At 43.7% G+C, this 22,964-nt stretch overlaps 1 protein-coding gene across 5 annotated transcripts in view; it reads left to right on the top strand.

Annotated features, from left to right (window-relative positions):
- The window catches only part of LOC147114853 (nucleolar protein 4-like), a 924,917-nt gene that overhangs the window by 171,932 nt on the left and 730,021 nt on the right, over positions 1–22,964 (top strand). The window contains exons 1-2 of one of the 5 annotated variants that reach the window (XM_085992856.1): positions 1,483–5,428; positions 10,676–10,825. In XM_085992856.1, coding sequence (XP_085848982.1) covers positions 5,147–5,428; positions 10,676–10,825 — 432 coding nt within the window. In that variant the 5' untranslated portion in view covers positions 1,483–5,146. Of the gene's footprint in view, positions 1–1,482; positions 5,429–10,675; positions 10,826–22,964 lie in introns of those variants that run through there. The other 4 variants (XM_085992857.1, XM_085992858.1, XM_085992859.1 and 1 more) reach the window with 4 other exon arrangements.

The following is a 22,964-nucleotide window of genomic DNA, read 5'->3' as shown; positions in this document are numbered from 1 at the left end:
CCGGGGGGACTGGAGTGCATAATTGATTTGGACAACCAAATTTTAATTTGATTTGTTAAGGTTTATTTAAAGTTTAATTAGTTACAGTCTATTTGTTTATGTTTGGTTCAACCAAAAGAGCGCCTTTATGGATCCTCCTGATTGGTGTGAGTCTTATTTATAAGAGCTGGGTTTTACTCATAAGGGCTGGGTTGGTGATGAATGATGGTTGCCCTGTGTTAACTTGATGCCATGATTCTTACTTAATAAAAGCCTTTAGTTTTAAGTTTTAACCTCATGGATTCAGGCAGTTATTTGGCACATCAATTTTATTAAGTAACAACTTTGGAAGATGGATCGATTTTTGAAACCAGAGCGTCTGGATATCGATCCCCATTCGGCAGATGCATCGAAGAAATTTACGCATTGGCTTCGATGTTTTGAACACTTCATCGCATCGATCGATCCGACGGTTAACAAGTTGGGTCTTTTAACCAACTTGGTAAGTCATCAAACTTACTCTATATTTGAAGATATTACTACGTATGAAGAGGCCCTTGCAGCTCTTAAGGCCCAGTACCTTAAGTCGGTTAATGAATTATACGCCAGGTATCTTTTGTTTACTCGCAGGCAATTACCCGAGGAATCCCTGGATGATTTCCTGCAGGATCTTAAGGCTTTGGCTAAGGATTGCAACTACAAGGCTGTCTCTGTTATATTGTATCAGGAAGAAGCCATCCGCGATTCTTTCATATCTGGCCTCCGATCTAATTATATTAGACAGAGACTCCTCGAGAATGACTCGTTAGTTTTAAAAACAGTCGTTGTTACGGCTCGATCATTAGATGTAGCCCAGAAGAATTTAGAAGTGTATGCATCAGCCCATGCGTCCCTCTCAGCCTCGTGTGTTCTGAGTATGGAGGCATCCATAACGCCAATGGAGCCTCCACTTAATCCTACTGTTGCGGCTGTACCCCATAGTTCTAAGTGTTATTTTTGTGGCCAATCTAAACACTCCAGGCAAAGATGCCCAGCCAGAGAGGCTACTTGTTTTAAATGTAAGAAATGGGGACATTTTAGTAAAGTGTGTAAGGGTAATCCTGTACCCGATGTCTTCTCTGCTGCCGCCTATCGTTTTACTCTAGCCTCGGTTACGGTTGACCAGATCATACCATGTTCCTTGTCGAAATCTATGATGGACATTAAGATTAATGGTCATCCTACTGGGTGTTTGATAGACTGTGGCAGTACTGAAAGTTTTATACATCACAACCTTGTTAACTCCTGTTCATTGAAGGTGTATCCTACTCGAAGTGAAATTGTGATGGCGTCCAAGTCTCTTACTTTGGAGGTAACTGGATATTGTAAAGTCACATTGACCATTAAGGATACGGAGTATAAGGACTTTAAACTCCTTATATTACCTCAGTTGTGTGTGAACTTAATTTTAGCATGAGAGCGTTACCCTTAAGTATGGTGGGTCTCAGCCTCCACTCGCAGTCTGCGGCCTTTCTACTTTAAAAGTAAGTCCGCCTTCTTTGTTCGTGAACCTTGCTCCTAATTGTAGACCTATAGTGACTAAGAGTCGACGGTATAGTTCAGAAGATAAAACATTTATAAAAGAGGAAGTGGAAAGGCTTCAACAGGAGGGAATTATCGAACACAGTAATAGCCCATGGTGTGCCCAGGTGGTAGTGGTTAAAACTAATGAAAAGAAAAGACTTGTGGTCGATTATAGCCAGACTATAAACTTGTATACCCAATTGGACGCCTATCCTTTGCCTCGCATTTCTGAGATGGTGAACCAGAGAGCTCAGTATTGCGTGTTCTCCACCACTGATTTAAAGTCTGCCTACCATCAACTCCCTATCAAAATAGAAGACCGACCTTATACGGCCTTCGAAGCTAATGGGTGCCTGTACCAATTCCTTAGGGTGCCCTTTGGAGTGACGAATGGGGTATCCGTCTTCCAACGGGGGATGGATCATATGGTGGATGAATACGCGTTGGAAGCAACATTCCCGTACCTGGACAATGTTACTATCTGTGGGCGCGACCAACGGGAGCATGATCAAAATCTCGCGAAGTTCCTAGAGACGGCAAAGAGGTTAAACCTGACCTACAACGAAAACAAGTGTACCTTCAATACTATACGTTTGTGTATTCTTGGTTGCGTTGTGGAGAATGGGGTAATTGGGCCGGATCCTGAAAGATTACGCCCACTTAAGGAATTACCTTTACCTCACACTGTAAAAGCTTTAAGAAGGTGTCTGGGATTCTTTTCGTACTATGCCCAGTGGGTGGCTAGCTACTCAGATAAAGTCCGACCTCTTATTAAGTCGACGTCTTTTCCACTATTGGCAGAAGCTCAGGAGGCTTTCTGTAATATCAAACAGGACATTGAGAAGGCAGTGGTATGTGCCGTGGATGAGAAGATCCCTTTTCAAGTGGAAAGTGATGCATCTGATTTTGCGTTGGCAGCAACTCTTAACCAAGCTGGTAGACCAGTAACTTTCTTCTCTCGTACATTGCAAGGACCAGAAGTTTGACATTCTTCAGTGGAAAAGGAGGCGCAGGCGATTATCGAAGCAGTCGGGTATTGGAGACATTATCTCGCTGGCCGACGTTTTACGCTTATTACTGACCAGCGATCTGTGGCCTTTATGTTCAATACTAAGCAGAGAGGCAAGATCAAAAATGATAAGATTTTAAGATGGCGAATAGAACTGTCAACATATGACTATGATATTCAGTACACGCCTGGAGTATTTAATGAGCCATCGGATGCTTTGTCATGAGGAGTATGTGCTAGTCTAGGTATAGATAAGCTTCAAAGTCTCCACGATGCACTCTGCCACCCTGGGGTTACCAGAATGAACCACTTCATTAAGTCCCACAATCTACCCTACTCTATTGAGGAGGTCCGGACAATGACCAGAACCTGTCGTGTTTGTGCTGAATGCAAACCCCACTTCTATAAGCCGTCTGAGCCAGCTCATCTTATTAAAGCAATTCGACCATTTGAGCGTTTGAGTCTCAATTTTAAAGGTCTCCTTCCATCGAGCGACCGTAATGTCTATTTTCTTAATATTATAGATGAGTACTCTCAGTTCCCTTTTGTTATCCCCTGTCCGGATGTGACCAGTGCTGTTGTAATTAAATGCCTCTGCCAACTGTTTTCTTTGTTTGGCATGCCTAACTATATACATAGTGATAGGGGTTCGTCCTTTAAGAGCGAAGAATTGTGACAGTTTTTGCTATCGAAAGGGATTGCAACGAGTAGAACTACCAGCTATAACCCTCGTGGTAATGGGCAGGTCGAGAAAGAAAATGCGACAGTGTGGAAGGCTATCGTATTGTCTCTGAAGTCGCGAGGCCTGCCGACCTCTCGCTGGCAGGATGTCCTGCCAGACGTGCTGCATTCCATAAGGTCTCTTTTGTGTACAGCGACAAATGCCACCCCTCATGAAAGGATGCTTAGCTTTCCAAGAAAAGCTACTAATGGAGTATCGTTACCCACATGGTTGACGACCATGGGCCCTGTGCTGTTGCGCAGACATGTGAGAGGCCACAAGACTGATCCACTGGTGGAGGCAGTACAACTCCTTCATGCTGATCCCCAGTATGCATACATTCAATATCCGGATGGGCAAGAGGATACGGTCTCTATTAAAGATCTTGCACCTGCTGGAGCTCGAAAAGAGTTCGACTCTGAGTAGAGTTTTCAATCGTGGTATTGGACCTTCAGAGACACAAACCCTCAGTGTGGAAAACACTGATGATTCTGGGAATTCGGATGAACCGGAGTTGGTACTCCGGGAGGAGACTCGGCAAGAGTTATGTCGTTCCCAGAGGACTATCAGACCTCCTGACAGACTTAAACTATAGCAGGGGGTGAATGTGATGAAATAACTCTGTGTTCTGGATTGTCTGTTGTTGTACTTGTTAATGTCTGGAATGTTTTACAGGTGTAACCACTAATGTTCCTCCCTAGCTCCGCCTTAATGGATCCTCCTGATTGGTGTGAGTCTTATTTATAAGAGCTGGGTTTTACTCATAAGGGCTGGGTCGGTGATGAATGATGGTTGCCCTGTGTTAACTTGATGCCATGATTCTTACTTAATAAAAGCCTTTAGTTTTAAGTTTTAACCTCATGGATTCAGGCAGTTATTTGGCACATCAGCCATATAGGAGAGGAATATCATCAAGCCATTTTTAAACATGTATAGATAAAGCAATTAGAGTGTCAGCCGTGACCATGTTTCACTAATAAGTCTAAAACTTGAGATTGACAGATAAGATAATAAATATGATTAGATTATATAATATTTCAAGACCAAAACATGTATGTTTGCAGTATTCTTAGATGTTTTGCTTACTTAACATGGAGTACCTGACATATCTCACTTATGTCTTATATGGTATTAAATCAGACATAATTATATAATTGTTTTAACGGGATATAAACCGTAATTTTGCTTGATTCGCTTGTTTCCTTTCGCGCACTAACCAGACAAAGACCTTGTTTCTTTTGAAAATGTAAAATGTATTTTTGGATTCACCTGTATCAGCTGTTGAATGTGCGCTGCTATCAGTGCAGAAGGCATGCGTGTTGCACTGTATTCCTAAATGGGACAGCTGTACGTGACATCATTGATTGGCCGTCGCCAGAGAAACTTTTGTTCCGCTGTCCAATAGCGTGGCTCGAAACAAAAAGGGAAGAGCTGGTGGAGCAGGGAAACCCGGCGCTCGCGCTCGGTCTGGCAGCTCGGGGGGCCGAGAGAGCGCGGCGCGTGATCCGCTCGCCTCCACTCTGCACGGCGTGAGACAGGGAGCACAGTCCCACGGGCGGCACCGAATCGGGCAAGGGCGGCAGTGCTGGTAACGGTACCAACGGGGCAAGAACCGAAAAAAAAACTGCTACCAGAGCGGGCTCCGGCCGCATCGCCCTCTTTACAAACGGACAGCTTGTCTATGTGCATTGCTCGGTCTTTTATATCGTTTATTTTAAATATTATTTAAAAATAGAAAGACGGATTTAATATATTAGCATCGCTATTGGGAATTTTCGGTTAACACCCTTTTCGGTGTATTGTTGCTCCATTGGGCTGTTCAGGTGTAAAGTCCACACATTGAGCACACTCGAGTCCCAGGCTCCTGGGCTATTATGGAGAACAAAGCGGCCGCACGGGACAGCAGCGACCGGGACCTGTTCCGTCAGTTTCAGGAGTGGTGTCTGAAGACCTACGGGGACTCTGGCAAAACCAAGACGGTTACCCGTAAGAAATACGATCGCATCGTCCAATTCTTGAGCGGAGTAGAACCTAGCTCTGCCGATAACGCCAAATTTAAATTCTGGGTGAAATCGAAAGGGTTCCAGCTGGGATCGTCGGAGGAGCTGAAGGCTGGAGGTGGTAAACTGGTCCTTTACGTACCAGTTAAAACGACGGTTAGTGCTCACTTGTATTAAAGTTAATGTTTATTTGTTTCCAAGTCTGTACGTAAAGAAAAAAAGGGGTGCCACAGTTGGCTGCCTGATGATGGGGTCTTTGGTATCGTGCATCAGGCGGTCATGTTGCCTAGGCTGGCACGTCCAGGCTGTATACTCAGCTTATAATCTCTTTATTTAATTACAGGGAAAATGACGTTTGGGGTTAATTGCTTGTTTAGTTTACAGCTCGAACACTTACCTTGAAGAAATATTTTTTTTAAAGTACCATTATTTCTCAGTGTCGAATTTTAAAGCATAATTTGAGGTGAGAGTGCTTGATGCATCCCGGATATCATTACATAGTGTCGGGACAGAATTTTTGGTAGGAAGCCAAATGCAGCGCTGGTGGGTGTGTATTTACCCCCTCCTCCTCCGTCTCAGTTTTTCCAGTTATTTTCTTAACAGACCTGTTTTGTCGTATACATCTGGTATTCTGTTCTTGTTAATAAAATTGAGTAATGCGATGAATGTATTGCAATTAAAAATAGTTTAGTAGTTTTCCTTTTATAAGTAATTTTCTGTTTAAATGGCTTTGGTTAAACACTTATTTTAAGCAGCACTTGCAGGTTCACAGATTGCGATAGCATCAGACGAGTAATGGTGATAGCTGTTGTCCAGAAACATTTTTGTTAACAATCCAAATCCCCTCACCCACCCACCCACGCGATTATCCCGGTGAAATGCAAAGGGAGTGATTACAACGAGGACGCGTATGATGGGGCTCTGTTTTCCTTAACGTTTCTGACAACCTGGATTATGTTGGGGGCTTTGGGGACTTTTTTTTTCGCACAGTTCTTTCCTGTCTGCCCAAGAGATCCGCTCTTGCCAGTAAATCCGTCGTTGCTGTCTGATAATTAGGCATCATGATTACTATCTTTTAAAAGACATGGGAGCTGGAGCAACATCGTCTGTTATCGGGCTAATTAACTACAGTACCCGATTGCCTAAGAGACTGAATTACAAGTGCCATCAACAGGACAGGCAATTGCAAATAAAATGGGAGATCTCTTTGCACCGTTCAGTATCCATTTTATACATTCCACAGAAAGCAAACTGTATTCATTTCCATTAAAAGTACAGGCAATCTGGTGGGTTCCAGAGCCGACATCGCCGGTGCATTCCGATATTTTACTGCTCAATGAACAGCATCATGGAGAGTTAGATTAGAATTTATCGATATTTCTGCATTCATATCCTCCTGTGGTCTGGGATATGCACTTTTGTCACCAGGCAACAGAACCTCGCGACCTGGCATTTCTTTCATCACGATGAGACGAAGGTACCAGCAGCCGATGAATGCTGACAGAAATCTGACAACGATTGGCCACCTACCTGTCTGTTTTAACTGATTATAGGTCCTGTTTCTCATGTACACCAAGTAAATACAAGACTTTTTAATATTGTTCAGAATAACAGCATGGGTGGGAACTGATGCCTACTTAACATATTAAATGCTGAAGGTAATTTTTAGCAGCAACGGAAATGTCCTTGCTATAGGCACTACGTTTTAAAGGTGGAGATTTTTGACAAGTAAATGTAAATAAAGATGCCTAGCATTCGCTTTGGTATAAAAATACATATACACTGTTGGCGAAAAGGGAGTTTCTGCACTTGATTGACACGTTATCAGTAAAAAGCGCAAATGTCTCAGTTGAAGAATATTCTAAATAAGTATATATATTTCTCCTTTAAAACTGGCAAGTCACAAAGATATTCAACTCTGGTTGGAAGAATGGACGTAAACTCTTGAGAACTCCGCGTAGAACTAGTGTATCCTACACTAATTTTCTGTTTTGTTATACATGATTAATAAAGTCAGAGGGTAGCTTTAAAAAAAAATACCAGGCAGCCCAGTTATCAGTTTTACTGTGTGCATACAGTGTGTTTGTTACTGGCGACCATATTGCTATCTAGTAGGCCTGTCACCAACCTTATCTTCTGCAATATTTATTTTATTAGCAAGTTACTGTGGTCGTAGACTCTTATGTTTGTTTTGTAGTCAATATCTGTATAATTTGTAATTTTAAATGTGGGAGGAAAAAAACTAAACGCTAACGTTAAGTCATGTGGCTCTCCTGCTGTATATTTTAAGGTTTAAAATTCGATGACGAGGCCCGGAATGGCGTGCCATCTCGCCCCTCCCCGACCCTCCCGAGAGCTGGTGGTGTTGCCTGGCCGGTCGGGTGCCGACAATCTGGCGTAATGCATCTGTGCTGCGAAAGGCTGTGTGTCCCGCCTGAGCGCGAGCCCGAGCTGACCGAGCGCGCCCGCGCGCGCAACCTGGCTGCAGTCCCCGGGCCGGGCAGTGGGCGCGTGTGCACGAATCCAGGCTCTGCTCACCTCGCGCTGCTCGCATGTTCCCATGGAGACGGTTACTACCTGTCTGCGCGCCGACCTACGCCGCATAATCAACCTGTTAGTTCCCCGATGGACAATGGGAGTCGCTTTGGCAGCACAAGGCAGCAGCTGCTAGGCCAAAAAGTTCACCAGGTTTTAAAAAAACGGGGGGCTGGGAGGGAGCAGGATGTTCCTTCTGAGACTTGCTCGAGCTAAAATTATTTATCTTCTGCTTCAGTTCCTGCTCGTGGTTCTCTCCCTGCCACCGGCCGAGAACAGCTCCTGAAACTGATCATTTTACAGTGAATCTGAAGCAGTTAGGCATCTCTTTAGACGGATTGCAAGATTGAAACGATTGGCTATGGATATACCGAGACCCCCCACCAGCAACTTAGAAAGATGATTTGGTTGTTAATGCGGCGTTGAAACTGAATTGCACAGTGTGTGTAATTGCTGTGCGGGCAAGCTGGCTACAGCGATTGCCAGCAGGCTACTTATTGCCATAAAATTTCTTATGAAACTGAAATCGTGTAGATTTGTTGCAATTTTATGTTGAAATACATCGCCGGTGATGGCATTAGAACCACATTAAGTTGGTGTGACAGAAAAATAAAATTCAATATTTTCCAGATACAGTTCTAATTGCCACAGGTGTGAATTGTACGAGGTTAACGAGCTTACATTCCCATCTGTTTTTCATGACCAAGATTTTGAGCCCTCGGGGATAATAACATGCACTCCTTCTAATTTGTTCCCTGATGGGTGTTTCATTCATTGTCGCTTTTCCAGCATGGGGTGGGGAAGGGAGAAAAATCATGTTCCAAATAAATAAATCTGACTCATTAATTACACACTTGATTTTCCTTTCTTGACGTTGAGGATCTGTTCGGTAAATCCTATCTACCATTGCATCATCACGACTTAAAGAGACGGTACCTGGAGTATACCTTCTGACATCAGATGGTTGAGTACCCAGTGAAATGAGGGCCCTCAATACATCTAAACTAATCCCTGTTGGTACCAAATTTAAAATGCATATTATGATGAGCAGGCTTGAGTTGAGATATCTATCCACACGCTTTGAATTTCTTCAGTCCCATTTCAGTTTTGGATGGTTGTGCCTCCTTTGACAGACAGTGACGGGATTAAACAATGTTGCATTTCATAAACGGCAGTTGGACGTTGTGATATACTTCGTCCATGGAAGACAACACGTCTCGCCGAGTCTTTGGAAAAAAGGGCAGTACAACGTCTTAATTATTGTTTAGACTATAATAATTTCGTGCTTACCTGATACTGAAAAATTACCAGCCCGAAACTCGGAGGACACCCAAACTGTGCCAACCCAGACGACATATGTACCAGCTCGATACTGAATAAAATTGTTCAGCTGTGCAGGTCGGTCATGTGAAGGTTCACTGTTCAGTTTCGTTGACAGTCATGGGGGAGACGGTGTTCAGTACTCGTCCACGCTAAGTCAACATACCAGCTCCTATTGTATTTTCACGTTATTAATAATGTTGAGGTAACTATTACAACAGCTCTCTGACTCTTCTCACACAACCAGAAAAAATGTCCTGAACTAGCTTCTGTTCATCCTTGTCATGTGCTAGCCTATTCTCTAGTACTGGCCTCCCTCAGTGTGGCCTACCCGACTACAAGTACGTAGTCGGGGTGCAATTAGACAGTTTGTGCTGACAGATTCCTGTCTATACCAGTCTGTATTTGATCAGGTTGTGTGCATTTCAAGACACAAATCAATTTCAGATTATTTGAAATCTTTCACATTTGTTGGCACAGAACCTGTTGGATTGTCTTGCTAGTGGGTTGGGTTTGAATGTGCTGTACTGAATTATTATAGTAGCTTAATCACTGCCCTTTCTACGCTCCAAATTTGGCATGTACCTTCAAAACTAATAACCTCTTTCTGGATGGAAATATAAGGCCGTATAGCAGGAGACCATATGATTTTATAGGGGATAAGTAAAGGGATGTGTAGTTGATGCATCAGCAACGGCATGGACGGGTTCTTTCAATACAAAGCTTGGTGGTAGTGTGAGAGCCTGAGTGCACACTGTCTCTACGGCAGAAATGTTGCAAAATAATCATGCTATCACTTAAGAAAGGAAGGCAAGCCTTAGTGAACAGGTTGCTTTTAATGTTTGAATAGGAAGAGCCAAAGATCGATGTATAGAAATAACTTGCATTTATGCAACTTTATCGAACCTCAGCTTTTCACAGCAATGAATTATTTTTGGAATATAATCACTGTAAACAGCAGCCAGTTTGCAGCAAGGCCCCACAAACAACACCTGAGATGAACGACCAGCTGATGTTATTTTTAGTGGGATTTGTTAGGGGAAGAATGTTGGCCAGGACACTGGGGGAACTCTCCACTGTTACATCAGTTGGAATAGCCAGTCAGGTTATAATTGGAAATAACAACAGAAAATGCTGGAAAAACTCAGCAGGTCAGGCAACATCCGTTTTTCCAGCATTTTCTGTTGTTATTTCGGATTTCCAACATCTGCAGTATTTTGCTATCGTACTACAGGTTATAATTGGAATTATCTCTCAGCAAGGTTCTGTTCTTGGACAGAGTGTGCCAGTTTTAAATTTTCTAATGTAGTTGAATGTATTGAGATATTAAGTTCTGTTAAAGGAAAAAGTTATTTAAAATTAATTCTAATGAAATTTTATATTGTTTTTACTTAAGCTGTTGACAACAGACTTCTGTTGGATGTTAACATTTTAGTTAAAATGGTTAGATAACTCTCATTTTACTTGACTAGCCCTTTTGCTGTGTAGTCTCTTATTTGTTCACGCAGTATAAATATCTTGAACAATACTTCTTTCGTGGGTTCACAGGATGGAGTCAGTACTACAGAGAAGCAGTCTTTAAAGCGGGTTGCAGTGGTTGAAGATTTTTTTGATATTATTTACTCCATGCACGTTGAAATAGGAGTAAATGGAGAAAAATCCCGAAAACACGCTGGTCAGAAAAGAACCTACAAGGCAGTAAGTGATTGATCTTCAATCTGTTAATATTTGTTGTTGTATAGTGTAATACAGTATGTCTAAGCTGCTAAACTATACAACTGTATTTTGGTTGTCAGGGCATTTCCAACAGACCATCCTGAATATTATACCTGTGAAATAATATAATAAACTACAAATGGCAACCTTAAGTGCTTTTAAAATGCATTGATGACCATATAGTTCTTGATTTGTTACTCTTTTGCACTTTAAAAAATAGATACTTCTGTATTAGGTAAGGCAGTCAACTGGTGCAAGCTCAGCTCTAGGTAAAATGATGTGTTAAAACTTAATTAAAGAAATTATGCAAGAGCATCCAGACACTAGATTGTTATTACAATGCAGTGGTAGCAATTCCTGGGCATAATTCAAGAGTGCTGCTTGTACAAATGTCTCGATAACCAAATGAAAATTGTGGAGTGCCTTTCTGCATCAGCAGGCTTCATTTAGATTCATAAATCTCTAAAGTAATATGTCATGAGCAATGTTCTGTTCACAGCATAAGCTTGAATATGTTTCCACCACTAGTTTTGCATTGAGTTGGGGAAAGAGTTGCAATATGACACATTTTATAAATTAAGAGTTTCATATATTTTGTAATTAACCTTTTCATTTCATTCCTTGGAGCTTTATATTCCTGCATTGCTGCTTTCTGGTGACTGGCCTCTTGGTCACAGTTGCTACATGTCCTTGGGAGACCAGGAAAGGAGGAAAAAATGGAGTGAGTCTTGCCCTCTATTACAAATTTGAATCTGCTATAGATACTTTCTCTGGTTCAGTAGCATCACTCGCTCCTGTAAGAGGATCCCATGCCCTTGTATGCTGGAGTAGATTCACACTGCCCAGTATCTACTTGCATGATAATGTACCCCAGAGATGTAATGATGAATATTTCCTTGTGATCTGAACCAGATGTTCATGTCTTTTGCACAAATCTTTCCAATCTTTTCCAAGGCAAACCAGGAAAGCACTTGGTAAGGTGAGGCCAGATATGAATCGTTCAGCTACTGTATTTCACAGAATGTGTATGAATGCCCAACTGGTTAACAGTTATAATTTAATTCAGTCAGTCTGATCAGTCGAAGTTATCTTTGCATAATAATGCACAAATATTGAACATACTACACTTTGCCAGCAGTGGGTCATCTTGCTCAACATAAACAAAGTAACTCTTAACTATCCTCCTGCGTTCTTCTTCTGAGCCTAGTGAAAGCTTGCTCTTGCAGCTTTCTGTTTTTAAAAAAAAACCTGACTGACTGAATCTCAGTCTTTTTATCTTCATGTTCACAACCCAAAAGGAGGGCCCATTTCAGATAACCCCTGTTGAATGCCTGGGACCAGGGACCTCACAATACAGGTGGGTGTGAGGTGGATATCAATTGCCAAGATATGCTAATGTAACCCCTTCACGGTTCTCTAGATATATGTGAGATGTGGTCTCTGTTGTAGACAGTATTCTATAGTCCAGTAAGGAGCTCACTACTACAATGGCTTAATTCTAATTATCTTACTTTATAGTTTTAACGTCAGACAGTATAAGAAGATTACGGGTCAATGACCTAAATTAGACATTTGCATACATTAGAATGAATCTAGACATAATAAACATACATTCTCCATTTATATGGATTCAAAGGAGAATCTGTCCCTGTGTCCAAATTCGAGTGCACTCTTTCATTGGCGTGCTTAAGTTGGAGCTCATGGTATGTATAATGTCTGCAAGACTTACGACTCCGAACCCCTTCGTTGAATTCTCTTCACGATCACTGAATCCCACTTTGAGTTCTGGATGCAGAGCTACTAATACGAAGGGCGGCGGCCGAGTTTGGAAGCCCGGGACGGGATGCGGCAGCCATTTGCCTCCTGAGCCCTCTTTTCAGAGCTCCTGCCCTCTTTTCTTCCAGTCGCTCCCGTTTCCCGCTCGAAAAACCCGACTCCACCCCTTCCTCCTGGGGTTTCTGCCTGGAGACTGCGCAGCCTCACTGTCTGCAACAGTTGATACTGGTGCAGAATTATGGAAAGTCTGCTCTTAGTCACATTGTGTCCTTAAAAGTTCTTGCCGTACCTTCACATGGGCAACTTTAACCCAGGGATTTATAACAATGATAATACAGTGTCTAAGTTAAAGATTGATAACCATACTTAGCGTACATAACATTTCCAGTGGGTATTACACTCCCCCCCCCCCTACCAAATATAGACATGTCCCCATGACTAATGAACTTTACACATAAGGGGTTGCATGCTTCCCAACCATGTATAAAGGGAGGTAACATATCAAACCGTAGGGGCTATCATTACACTTGGCACTCCTAGTGTACTGTATGTCAATTTTTCAGGAACCTTCTTAACTCGCTGTGAGCTCCTTATTTCGGATACCCGGTCTTCAGTTCCTTCAACTACGTTGGAGGCGTTGGTTCCTTTGTTATCATGCCTTTCAGTCTCTTTTAGCTCCTTCTCGGAAGCATCTGGTTCTTCCCAGGCCATGTCCAAGTCTGAGCTAAATGGTTCAGACAATTCATCCAGATTCTGTCTTATGCGTCTCTCTGGGAGGTCGTACCATAGATCCCATTCTTCATCTTCCGACTCATCAGGTTCCCTCATGATCCACACACTGTGTCATGGGTTTTCTGTCTTCTGGAACAAAGTTTTCCTGGTTTCTCGTTTTTTTCCTCCTTCTTCTCTGCAGGGTTCTCCTACTAGGTGTCGGCTCATTATCCGCTGGCGGATCCAGACGCACTTGCTGTCCCAATGGCAGGATATGATTCCGGTGCAGTATTTTTATGGGTCCATTCCCACCTGCAGGTTTTAGCCGAAACACAGGTAGTTGTGACATTTGACTTTCAACAATGTAAGGTGTAGAAGCCCAGCGGTCTGCTAACTTGTTTCCCTTGAAGTCCTAGGTTCCGTATGAGAACTCGGTCACCAGGCATGAGTTGGGAAAAACGGATCTTCTGGTCATACCTCTGCTTATTTCCTTTATTCTGTTTGGCAGAAACAGACTCGGCAAGTTCATAAGCAGCTTGCAATTCCTTTCTCATGTCAGATACATACTTGAGGTAAGTTCTCTGTGATGTGCCATCACTGGATACTCCGAAACACAAATCCACCGGCATCCTCGCTTCACGTCCAAATATGAGGTAGTACGGTGAAAAACCAGTAGCGTCATTTCGGGTACAATTATAAGAATGAACAAGATGTCCAATGTGCCGACTCCACTTGTTCTTTCGCTTTGAATCCAGCGTTCCAAGCATGTCTAACAAAGTACGGTTAAACCGCTCAGGTTGAGGATCTCCCTGAGGATGGTATGGAGTTGTTCTTGACTTCTCAATCCCGAGCATGGACAACAACTCATGTATAAGTCTACTTTCAAAGTCTCTACCTTGATCACTGTGTATTCGCTTTGGCAGTCCATAGTGGATGAAGTATTTCTCCCACAACACTTTGGCAACGGTGGATGCTTTCTGATCCTTTGTGGGAAAAGCTTGGGCGTAGCGAGTATAATGATCTGTAATGACCAAGACATTTGCGGTATTGCTGGAATCGGGTTCGATGGACAGAAAATCCATACAGACAAGGTCTAGAGGTCCATCACTTTGCATGTGAAACAGAGGAGCAACTCTTTTAGGTAAAGTCTTTCTCTGGACACAGCGTGCACAGGACTTGCAGAACTCCTCAACCGCAGACTTCATACGCGGCCAATAGAATCTGTCCTTGACCAACCCATAGGTCTTATCTACTCCCAGATGACCTGCGTCATCATGCAAAGACTTCATCACTATTTCCCTGTACTTTTCAGGCAGGACCAACTGTGAATGACATGGTTTAGTGGGTGGGTGAGTGATTCTACACAACACTCCCTCTTTAATTTCCAAGTGGTCCCATTCTCTTAGGAGCAGACGACAGTCAGGATGTTTTGATTTGTCGATCTGTGTAATATCACCCAGACGGAGAGCTGAAAACACCTCATGAATACAGGGATCCTCCTGTTGTGCTTTGGATATTTCAGATGAACACAACATGGGTAAGTTTTGTACATCCAAACTGGAAAGGTTGCAAAATGCCTGGGGAACAGCATGCATTGACGCTCCCAAGTGGTCAATCTCTCGGGCATGAAATGAATTCTTTGGTCCAGATACCACGGACATCTGACACATTACTTTCACATCTGCTGAAGCAACATCTTTCCACTCTGGTTTCTGGTAGTGTGGGCGACGAGACAGAGCATCTGCATCAATGTTCTGGTTCCCAGGTCTGTACCTGAGACTAAAGTCGTAAGCAGATAGTGCAGCAAGCCAGCGGTGGCCGGTGGCATCAAGTTTTGCCGAAGTCAACACATAGGTTAATGGATTATTGTCTGTCCTCACTTCAAACTTTGCTCCATACAGATAATCCTGCAGCTTATCCACCACTCCCCACTTCAACGCCAAGAATTCTAGCTTATGAGCTGGGTAGTTACGCTCTGATGGCGTAAGACTGCGACTGATGAACGCTACAGGTCTCAGTCCTGCTCTTTGGTCCTGATACAACACACCACCCAACCCTTCTTGACTGGCATCCACATGTAGCACATATGGCAGCTGTGGGTTTGCAAAAGCCAACACGGGGGCTTGAGTAAGACTTTGCTTTAAGGTGTGGAAGGCCTCTTCGCATTTCTCATCCCATCTAACACCAAAAGGCTCAGAGGGTTTGAAGTAGTCCTTGTTCTCTTTACCTTTAGCCTTTTTCTTCCTCTCGGCTGGTGGGAGGTAACCAGCCAGCAGCTGATTCAGAGGATGGGCCACTTTGGAGTAATCCTGCACAAAGCGCCTGTAATATCCGCAGAACCCAAGAAATGACCGCAAGGCAGTCACTGTGTTCGGTTTGGGCCATGTGGTAACAGCTTCGATCTTGGATGGATCTGTGGCTACTCCATCCTGTGATACAATATGCCCCACATAGGACACGGATGTTTGGCAAAACTGACACTTGTCCAATGATAGCTTGAGACCTTCATCCTCCAGGCGACCAAGCACTTTCAGCAACCGAGCTTCGTGTTCTTCAAGGGTTGCCCCAAACACAATGATATCATCCAAGTACACCAATACTTCGAGCAAGTTCATGTCCCCAACTGTTTGTTCCATTATTCTTTGAAAAGTTGCTGGAGCGCCTGAAACTCCCTGTGGCATCCTTTCAAATTGGTAGAACCCAACTGGACATATAAAGGCTGTCTTTTCTTTGTCCGATTCACTCATCGGTATTTGGTAGTATCCACTTCTGAGATCCAACACACTGAACCACTTGCTTCCATTAAGACAAGCCAGTGCATCCTCAATTCTTGGAACGGTGTATTGGTCGGGAATAGTACGTCTGTTAAGCGTCCTAAAGTCCACACACATCCGAATCTTTCCGTTCTTTTTCCTCACCACCACTATAGGAGATGCATAAGGACTCCTGGACTCGGTAATGATCTCAGCTTCTTTTAACTGCGACAGGTGCTGTCTCACTGCTTCGATGTCAGCTGGTGCCGGCCGTCGAGACCTCTCCCGAAAGGGTTTATCCTCAGTAATTCTGATAGAATGGCGAGTACTCTTACTACAACCAACATCAAACTCATGAGTAGAGAAAACTCCTCTCCGCTCCATCATCTTCCTGACTAATCGGTCCTTCCATTCTTTAGGAACGAATGAATCTCCAAAGTTGAAGGAGGAGGGTGTCAGATCTCCGGTTGAGTTAACTTTGGACTCTTCCTTCACATGTGACGACAGTACATTTACAGGAAACAGATGCGCAATCGGCATTCCTTTCCTCAATATGATTCCTTTGCCTGACATATTCCTCACGGTCACTGTAACTCTCCTTGACATCACAGCTGTCGGGGTCTGCAACTCTGGTCTCACCAGAAGCTCATTTGGAAACCGTGACTCTTCTGCAGGATCATCAGGTGACTCTATCAGAATGGCTTCAGTACCTGGCGTTCCAGGGAATTTTGGTATCCCAGGGATTCTAGCCACTCCTCCAGGACGCAGGGTGATAGGTTTGGCTCGAACGTACCACACAGTTCCTCTTTTGCTATCATCTACGTCGGAAGAAAGTTCAGGCGGTTTCTCAAAAGCCTTTTTGAAAACCGGGTGAATGTGTCTGCTGCTCAAGAAGTTTTCACCTCCCTGCTCTTTGCAGCTTGTCAGGAGTCGTCTCACTATGGGTGTATTACTGCCAACCAGTATGGAAACCTCACCTTTCACCATGGGGTCAGGGCAAACCAACACCAGTGCATCAATGGTCTCAGCGGTCCCTACATCAGCTTCCAAGAACTCCAACCTCAGCGACAAATAGCCATCATATGGGTAATCAGCAGGACTAAAGCCCCAGATCTGCAGAAGACTGATTGGGGTTAACGGCAAATGCGTCAGGTATCGGTCATAGAAGGATCTGTACAGTATGGTAACCTGAGAACCCGTGTCGAGGATAGCTTTAGTATAAATGCCTTCAATCTGTATTGATACAGCAGAACTCGGCCCTACTAAACCTTCAGGTATGATGTCTTTCATATCCCCTCGTCTATTATTGCACTTAGCGGAACGTGTCTTAACTACAGGGACAGCAGGCCGTTCCGTTACTGTGCCCCTTTGTAGTTTCCCGACTTCTTGGTAAGTTTTATGAGACGGTCATTTACTTTTTTTAGATTTTCCTCACCTCTACATTCTCGCTTGAAATGTCCATCCTTTCCACAGTTATAACAAAAGACTCCAGGTCTATCTCCTTCATGGGGATATCCTTTAGAGGAATCATTCATTTTGCTGTTAGACTTCGCAGGGTGTTCAACCTTTTGCACCCGTGCGTCATCCCTTTCTGTGTTGGGCTTAGACCGAAAATATGCCATCTCGGCTCTCATGACATTTATTTCCTTCTTCAGCTGTTCCATCTCAGGGTTGACATCACCCTTAGGAGTAGGAACTGTAACAGGAGTCACAAGCTTGGACATCACAGCACTCTTTGCTACATTCCAGGCCTGAAGCATATCCTCCTCCTCTCTGACTTCCCTTAGCAGCTCAGTGAAGGTAGGTGGATCTCGCAACTTATGGGTCATGCGTATGCGAAGAGCAGTCATGTCTTCGAGCAATGCACCTCGCACAACCTGTTCAATGCGGAACCGATTCATTTCAGGCAACTCAATCCCTCTTTTCCGTAACGTACAATGCAGCAGTTTGTCTATTCTCAGCAGATAACTGGACAGCTTCTCTCCCTCACACTGGAATGTGCTTCTGAATCTGACCATCAAATCTGAAATGGTTTCAGTAGTTCCAAAGGCAGTTTCTAGAGCCTGCATGTAGTCAAAGGAAGTAGCAGAGGTGTTCTGCGCCTTTAAGAATCTTACTATGTCAGCAGCAGGACCCTTAAGGCTTTCCACTATTCTCTGCCTCTTCACATTGTCACTGCACTGCCATTCCTCTAGCAGAGGCAGGGTCTGCTCAGCCCAGGCGTCGTACTCCTCTTCCCCACTGAGAGTTGGTCTCACTCCTGAGAACATACGGAGCTTACGGTATCCCTGAGCCTCGAAGGGCAGATTGGTGCATTTATCCACCAGAGAACTAATGGCACTGACCAACTGAGTGTTCATATCCAGAGCCGAAGGACCTATCAGACCTTTGACATCAGCAACAGTCTTTCCTTCTTGTCTCAAGAATGACAACAACTTGGTCTGAAACCCTTCTTCTTCCTTAGTAGTAATAGGGACAAACTGAACTGGCCAGGGACCAGCCTCTTCAGAAAGCCCAACTGCCTCAGGTAAACCATGACCTCTCAGGTTCTCTGATGTCTGGATCAACGCAAACTGCTTCTTGGTAGCTGTATCCAAGCAGCGCTCAACTATCCTAACCTTTCCAAAGGCTTTGACACAATTCAGAGCCCTTAGCAAGACATCATCAGGGTCATCATTAGCAACACCATTCAGCACAATGGCATGGGTAGTAGCTATCTGCTTCTGTTTGCACCAAGCTTCAACCTCAATAACATCCATCTTTTATGCTCAAACAGCCCAGTAGAAACCACAAACCACTCTCTTAGCAATGAGCATTCAATACTGTTTGTTTACTGACATAAATAGACCACAATCCCGGACGAGCCCCCAAAATGTAACCCCTTCACGGTTCTCTAGATATATGTGAGATGTGGTCTCTGTTGTAGACAGTATTCTATAGTCCAGTAAGGAGATCACTACTACAATGGCTTAATTCTAATTATCTTACTTTATAGTTTTAATGTCAGACAGTATAAGAAGATTATGGGTCAATGACCTAAATTAGACATTTGCATACATTAGAATGAATCTAGACATAATAAACATACATTCTCCATTTATATGGATTCAAAGGAGAATCTGTCCCTGTGTCCAAATTCGAGTGCACTCTTTCGTTGGCGCGCTTAAGTTGGAGCTCATGGTATGTATAATGTCTGCAAGACTTACGACTCCGAACCCCTTCGTTGAATTCTCTTCACGATCACTGAATCCCACTTTGAGTTCTGGATGCAGAGCTACTAATACGAAGGGCAGCGGCCGAGTTTGGAAGCCCGGGACGGGATGCGGCAGCCATTTGCCTCCTGAGCCCTCTTTTCAGAGCTCCTGCCCTCTTCTTCCAGTCGCTCCCGTTTCCCGCTCGAAAAACCCGACTCCACCCCTTCCTCCTGGGGTTTCTGCCTGGAGACTGCGCAGCCTCACTGTCTGCAACAGTTGATACTGGTGCAGAATTATGGAAAGTCTGCTCTTAGTCACATTGTGTCCTTAAAAGGTCTTGCCGTACCTTCACATGGGCAACTTTAACCCAGGGATTTATAACAATGATAATACAGTGTCTAAGTTAAAGATTGATAACCATACTTAGCGTACATAACATTTCCAGTGGGTATTACACTAACAAATCACTTTTTGTAACATTTTCGGAAACAACATCAAAGCTTTTCTCATTAGCATTTTAATTAGCTTTCATCTTGGTACTTTAAAAAAAACTTGTAAGAATATACCTTGCTTTAAAGCACAATCCTTACACGTAACTTCCCCGCCCATTTTTTTCAGTGGCAAAATGGTCAAAATATCCTAAAATGTGACACCTTCATTTGTCATCATGTCATTATCCCATGCTGTGCTGAATGCAACTGAGATAGACATCATGATTGTGAAAGAATAACAAAGTTGATAGTGGCATTTGACCTGAAGATAGATAGCCTTGAATAATAAAGTATTTTGTAGCACTACAATACCTAACACCATATTTAACTGTTGTGAAGTAAGGAATATATCTTGTCTGTCTGAGCATCTGAAACGTGTCGGTAAGCAGAAGGAAAGTGTCTGACATGTCTGAAGTGTGCTGATTGGCTCAAGTTTCACATTTGTTGAAAATAACCATCAAAAAACATTTCAACATTTATTTCACTAGATAAAGGAACACGTCATAACCCTTAGTTTATTTATGAGAGGCCTAGCTGACCTCCAACCCTTCTCCAACCTAATATAAAGTCTTAAAAATACTGACCCTAAATTTCCACAGGCCATCCACTGATGTCCTCCAACACTGACTGTGCCAGAATATGTGAAGTCAGGGGAGAGCATCTAATTTGAAGCAGGGCAATGGATGCTTGCACCACTAGGGACTCATCTGAGGCACCCACCTGCCCCAAGAAGTCTTCTTTGTTAGAGAGCAGCAGTTCTGTAAAGAAAAAAAAAATGACCTCTTCAATCTTTAGGGGTACAGACCATGAGCTCAGCCTGGACCAACCACCTCCCCCTGTAGGGCTCACTTCCACCTTCAGGAAATTGGTATGTCTCTCCTCACTCAACATACTGTACTGGCCTCCAATCTTGATCCAGCCGTGCCCTGGAAAGGGATGGACGGAGGTTCTGCCACCTTACAAGACTGTGTGGAAGCTCCCATGAGGTCGGGACCCAGCACAGTTTGCAGCTGTTCTAACAAACTTCTGCTGAAGTTGCAGTGGTAATCTGCACTTTCTAGGAGTGTGGCCTGCCCCCCATTTATAATGCTTGTACAGGCCTCCAACACATGTTTAACAAAATTCCATTTCCGCTTCTCTGAATCCTGATTTTTTTTTCTTCTCCCCCTTCACTCCATCCCCTAAATTCTGTTGGATGCTATCATGCTATTTTAAGAAAGATGTGCAAATAAAAATTGAGTACTTCAGTAAAAAAACAAATGAGATTCATAGAGATATTGGAAATGCTACAGGAGAGGGTAGACGGAGGCAAGGAAAGACTTGTGGAATGATAGTGAGGAAAAAATTAAGACACCAAAATATCAACACAACCACAAAAAAAAGTGAGATATATGAAGAGTGAATGGAAGATGCATGTGCACATGCGCACAGAATCAAGAGTTCGAAAGAAGTGGAGAGAAAAGCTATGGAAAGAGTGATAATTTCTTTTTGTCCATGAGCAACACCAGGAGATTGCAACTGGTATATTCCTAATAAGATTGTGTGATTGTTCTATGCAGAAAATTATTAGTGTATTAGAAAAATTGCTTTTATCACTGCTATAACATACTGTAAAGTAAATATCTCTAACTGTTTACCTGCCAATTTAAATGCTTAAGATCTTCTGGTTTATTGGATTGAAGTTCCAAAGTCCCAATATTCCCTTTCCCTTCTCCTGCATGCTCCTCCTGCGCTATGTGGGAACTCAGGGACACTTCCTGTGTCCCTGACAACCATGTGTGCAGGAAGTGTGTCCAGCTGCAGCTACTGGCAGACCGCATTGTGGCACTGGAGCTGTGATTGGATACATACTGGACCATTCGCGATGCTGAGGATGTCATGGATATCACGTTTAAGCAGTTGGTCACACCGCAGGCAAAGGTTGCACAGGCAGAAAGGGAAGGAGTGACCAACAGGCAGAGTAGTAGGCGCAGGCAGGTAGTGCAGGAGTCGCCCGTGGACATCCCCCCCTCTCAAACAGATATACCACTTTGAATACTGTTGAGGGGGATGGCTTATCAGAGGAAGGCAGCAGCAGCCAACTTCCTGGCACCAGGGGTGGCTCTGCTGCACAGGACGGGAGGAAAAAGAGGGGTAGAGCTATAGGAATAGGGGATTCTATTGTAAGGGGAATAGATGGGCATTTCTGCGGCCGCAAACGAGACTCCAGGATGGTGTGTTGCTTCCCTGGTGCAAGGGCCAAGGATGTCTCGGAGCAGCTGCAGAACATTTTGGAAGGGGAGGATGAACAGCCAGTTGTCATGGTGCATATAGGTACCAACGATATAGGTAAAAAACGGGATGAGGTCCTAAAAGCTGAATATAGGGAGTTGGGAGGTAAATTAAAAAATAGGACCTCAAAGGTAGTAATCTCAGGATTGCTACCAGTGCCACGTGCTAGTCAGAGTAGAAATAGAAGGATATTTCAGATGAATACGTGGCCAGAGGAATGGTGCAAGGGGGAGGGATTCAAATTCCTGGGACATTGGAACAGGTTCTGGGGGAGGTGGGACCAGTACAAACCGGACGGTTTGCACCTGGGCAGGGCCGGGACCAATGTCCTAGGAGGAGTGTTTGCTAGTGCTCTGGGGGAGGGTTTAAACTAAAATGGCAGGGGGTTGGGAACCTGAGCAGGGAGACAGAGGAAAGGGAAACCAGGATAAAAGCAAAAGATAAGGAGAAAAATAAAAGTGGCAGTCAGTAAATAATAATTCTAATAGGTGTAAGAGCGTTAAAAAAACAAGCCTGAAGGCTTTGTGTCTTAATGCGAGGAACATTCGTAATAAGGTGGATGAATTAGCTGCGCAAATAGAGGTAAACGAATATGATTTGATTTGGATTACGGAAACATGGCTCCAGGGTGGCCAAGGCTGGGAACTCAACATCCAGGGGTGTTCAATATTCAGGAAAGATAGGCAAAAAGGAAAGGGATGTGGGGTAGCATTGCTGGTTAAAGAGGGGATTAACACAATTGTAAGGAAGGATATTAGCTCTGATGATGTGGAATCTGTATGGGTAGAATTGAGAAATACCAAGGGGCAGAAAACATTGGTGGGAGTGGTATATAGACCTCCAAACAGTAATGCGGAGGTTGGGGATGGCATTAAAAGGGAAATTAGAGAAGCGTGCAATAAGGGCACAGCAGTTATCATAGGTG

This window comes from Somniosus microcephalus, chromosome 7, assembly GCF_052327205.1.
Source record: "Somniosus microcephalus isolate GS21.2 chromosome 7, FLI_Smic_1.0, whole genome shotgun sequence".
NCBI lineage: Eukaryota > Metazoa > Chordata > Chondrichthyes > Squaliformes > Somniosidae > Somniosus > Somniosus microcephalus.
Note: the sequence above shows the minus strand (reverse complement) of the source record. Positions and strands in the feature narration are given on the sequence as shown.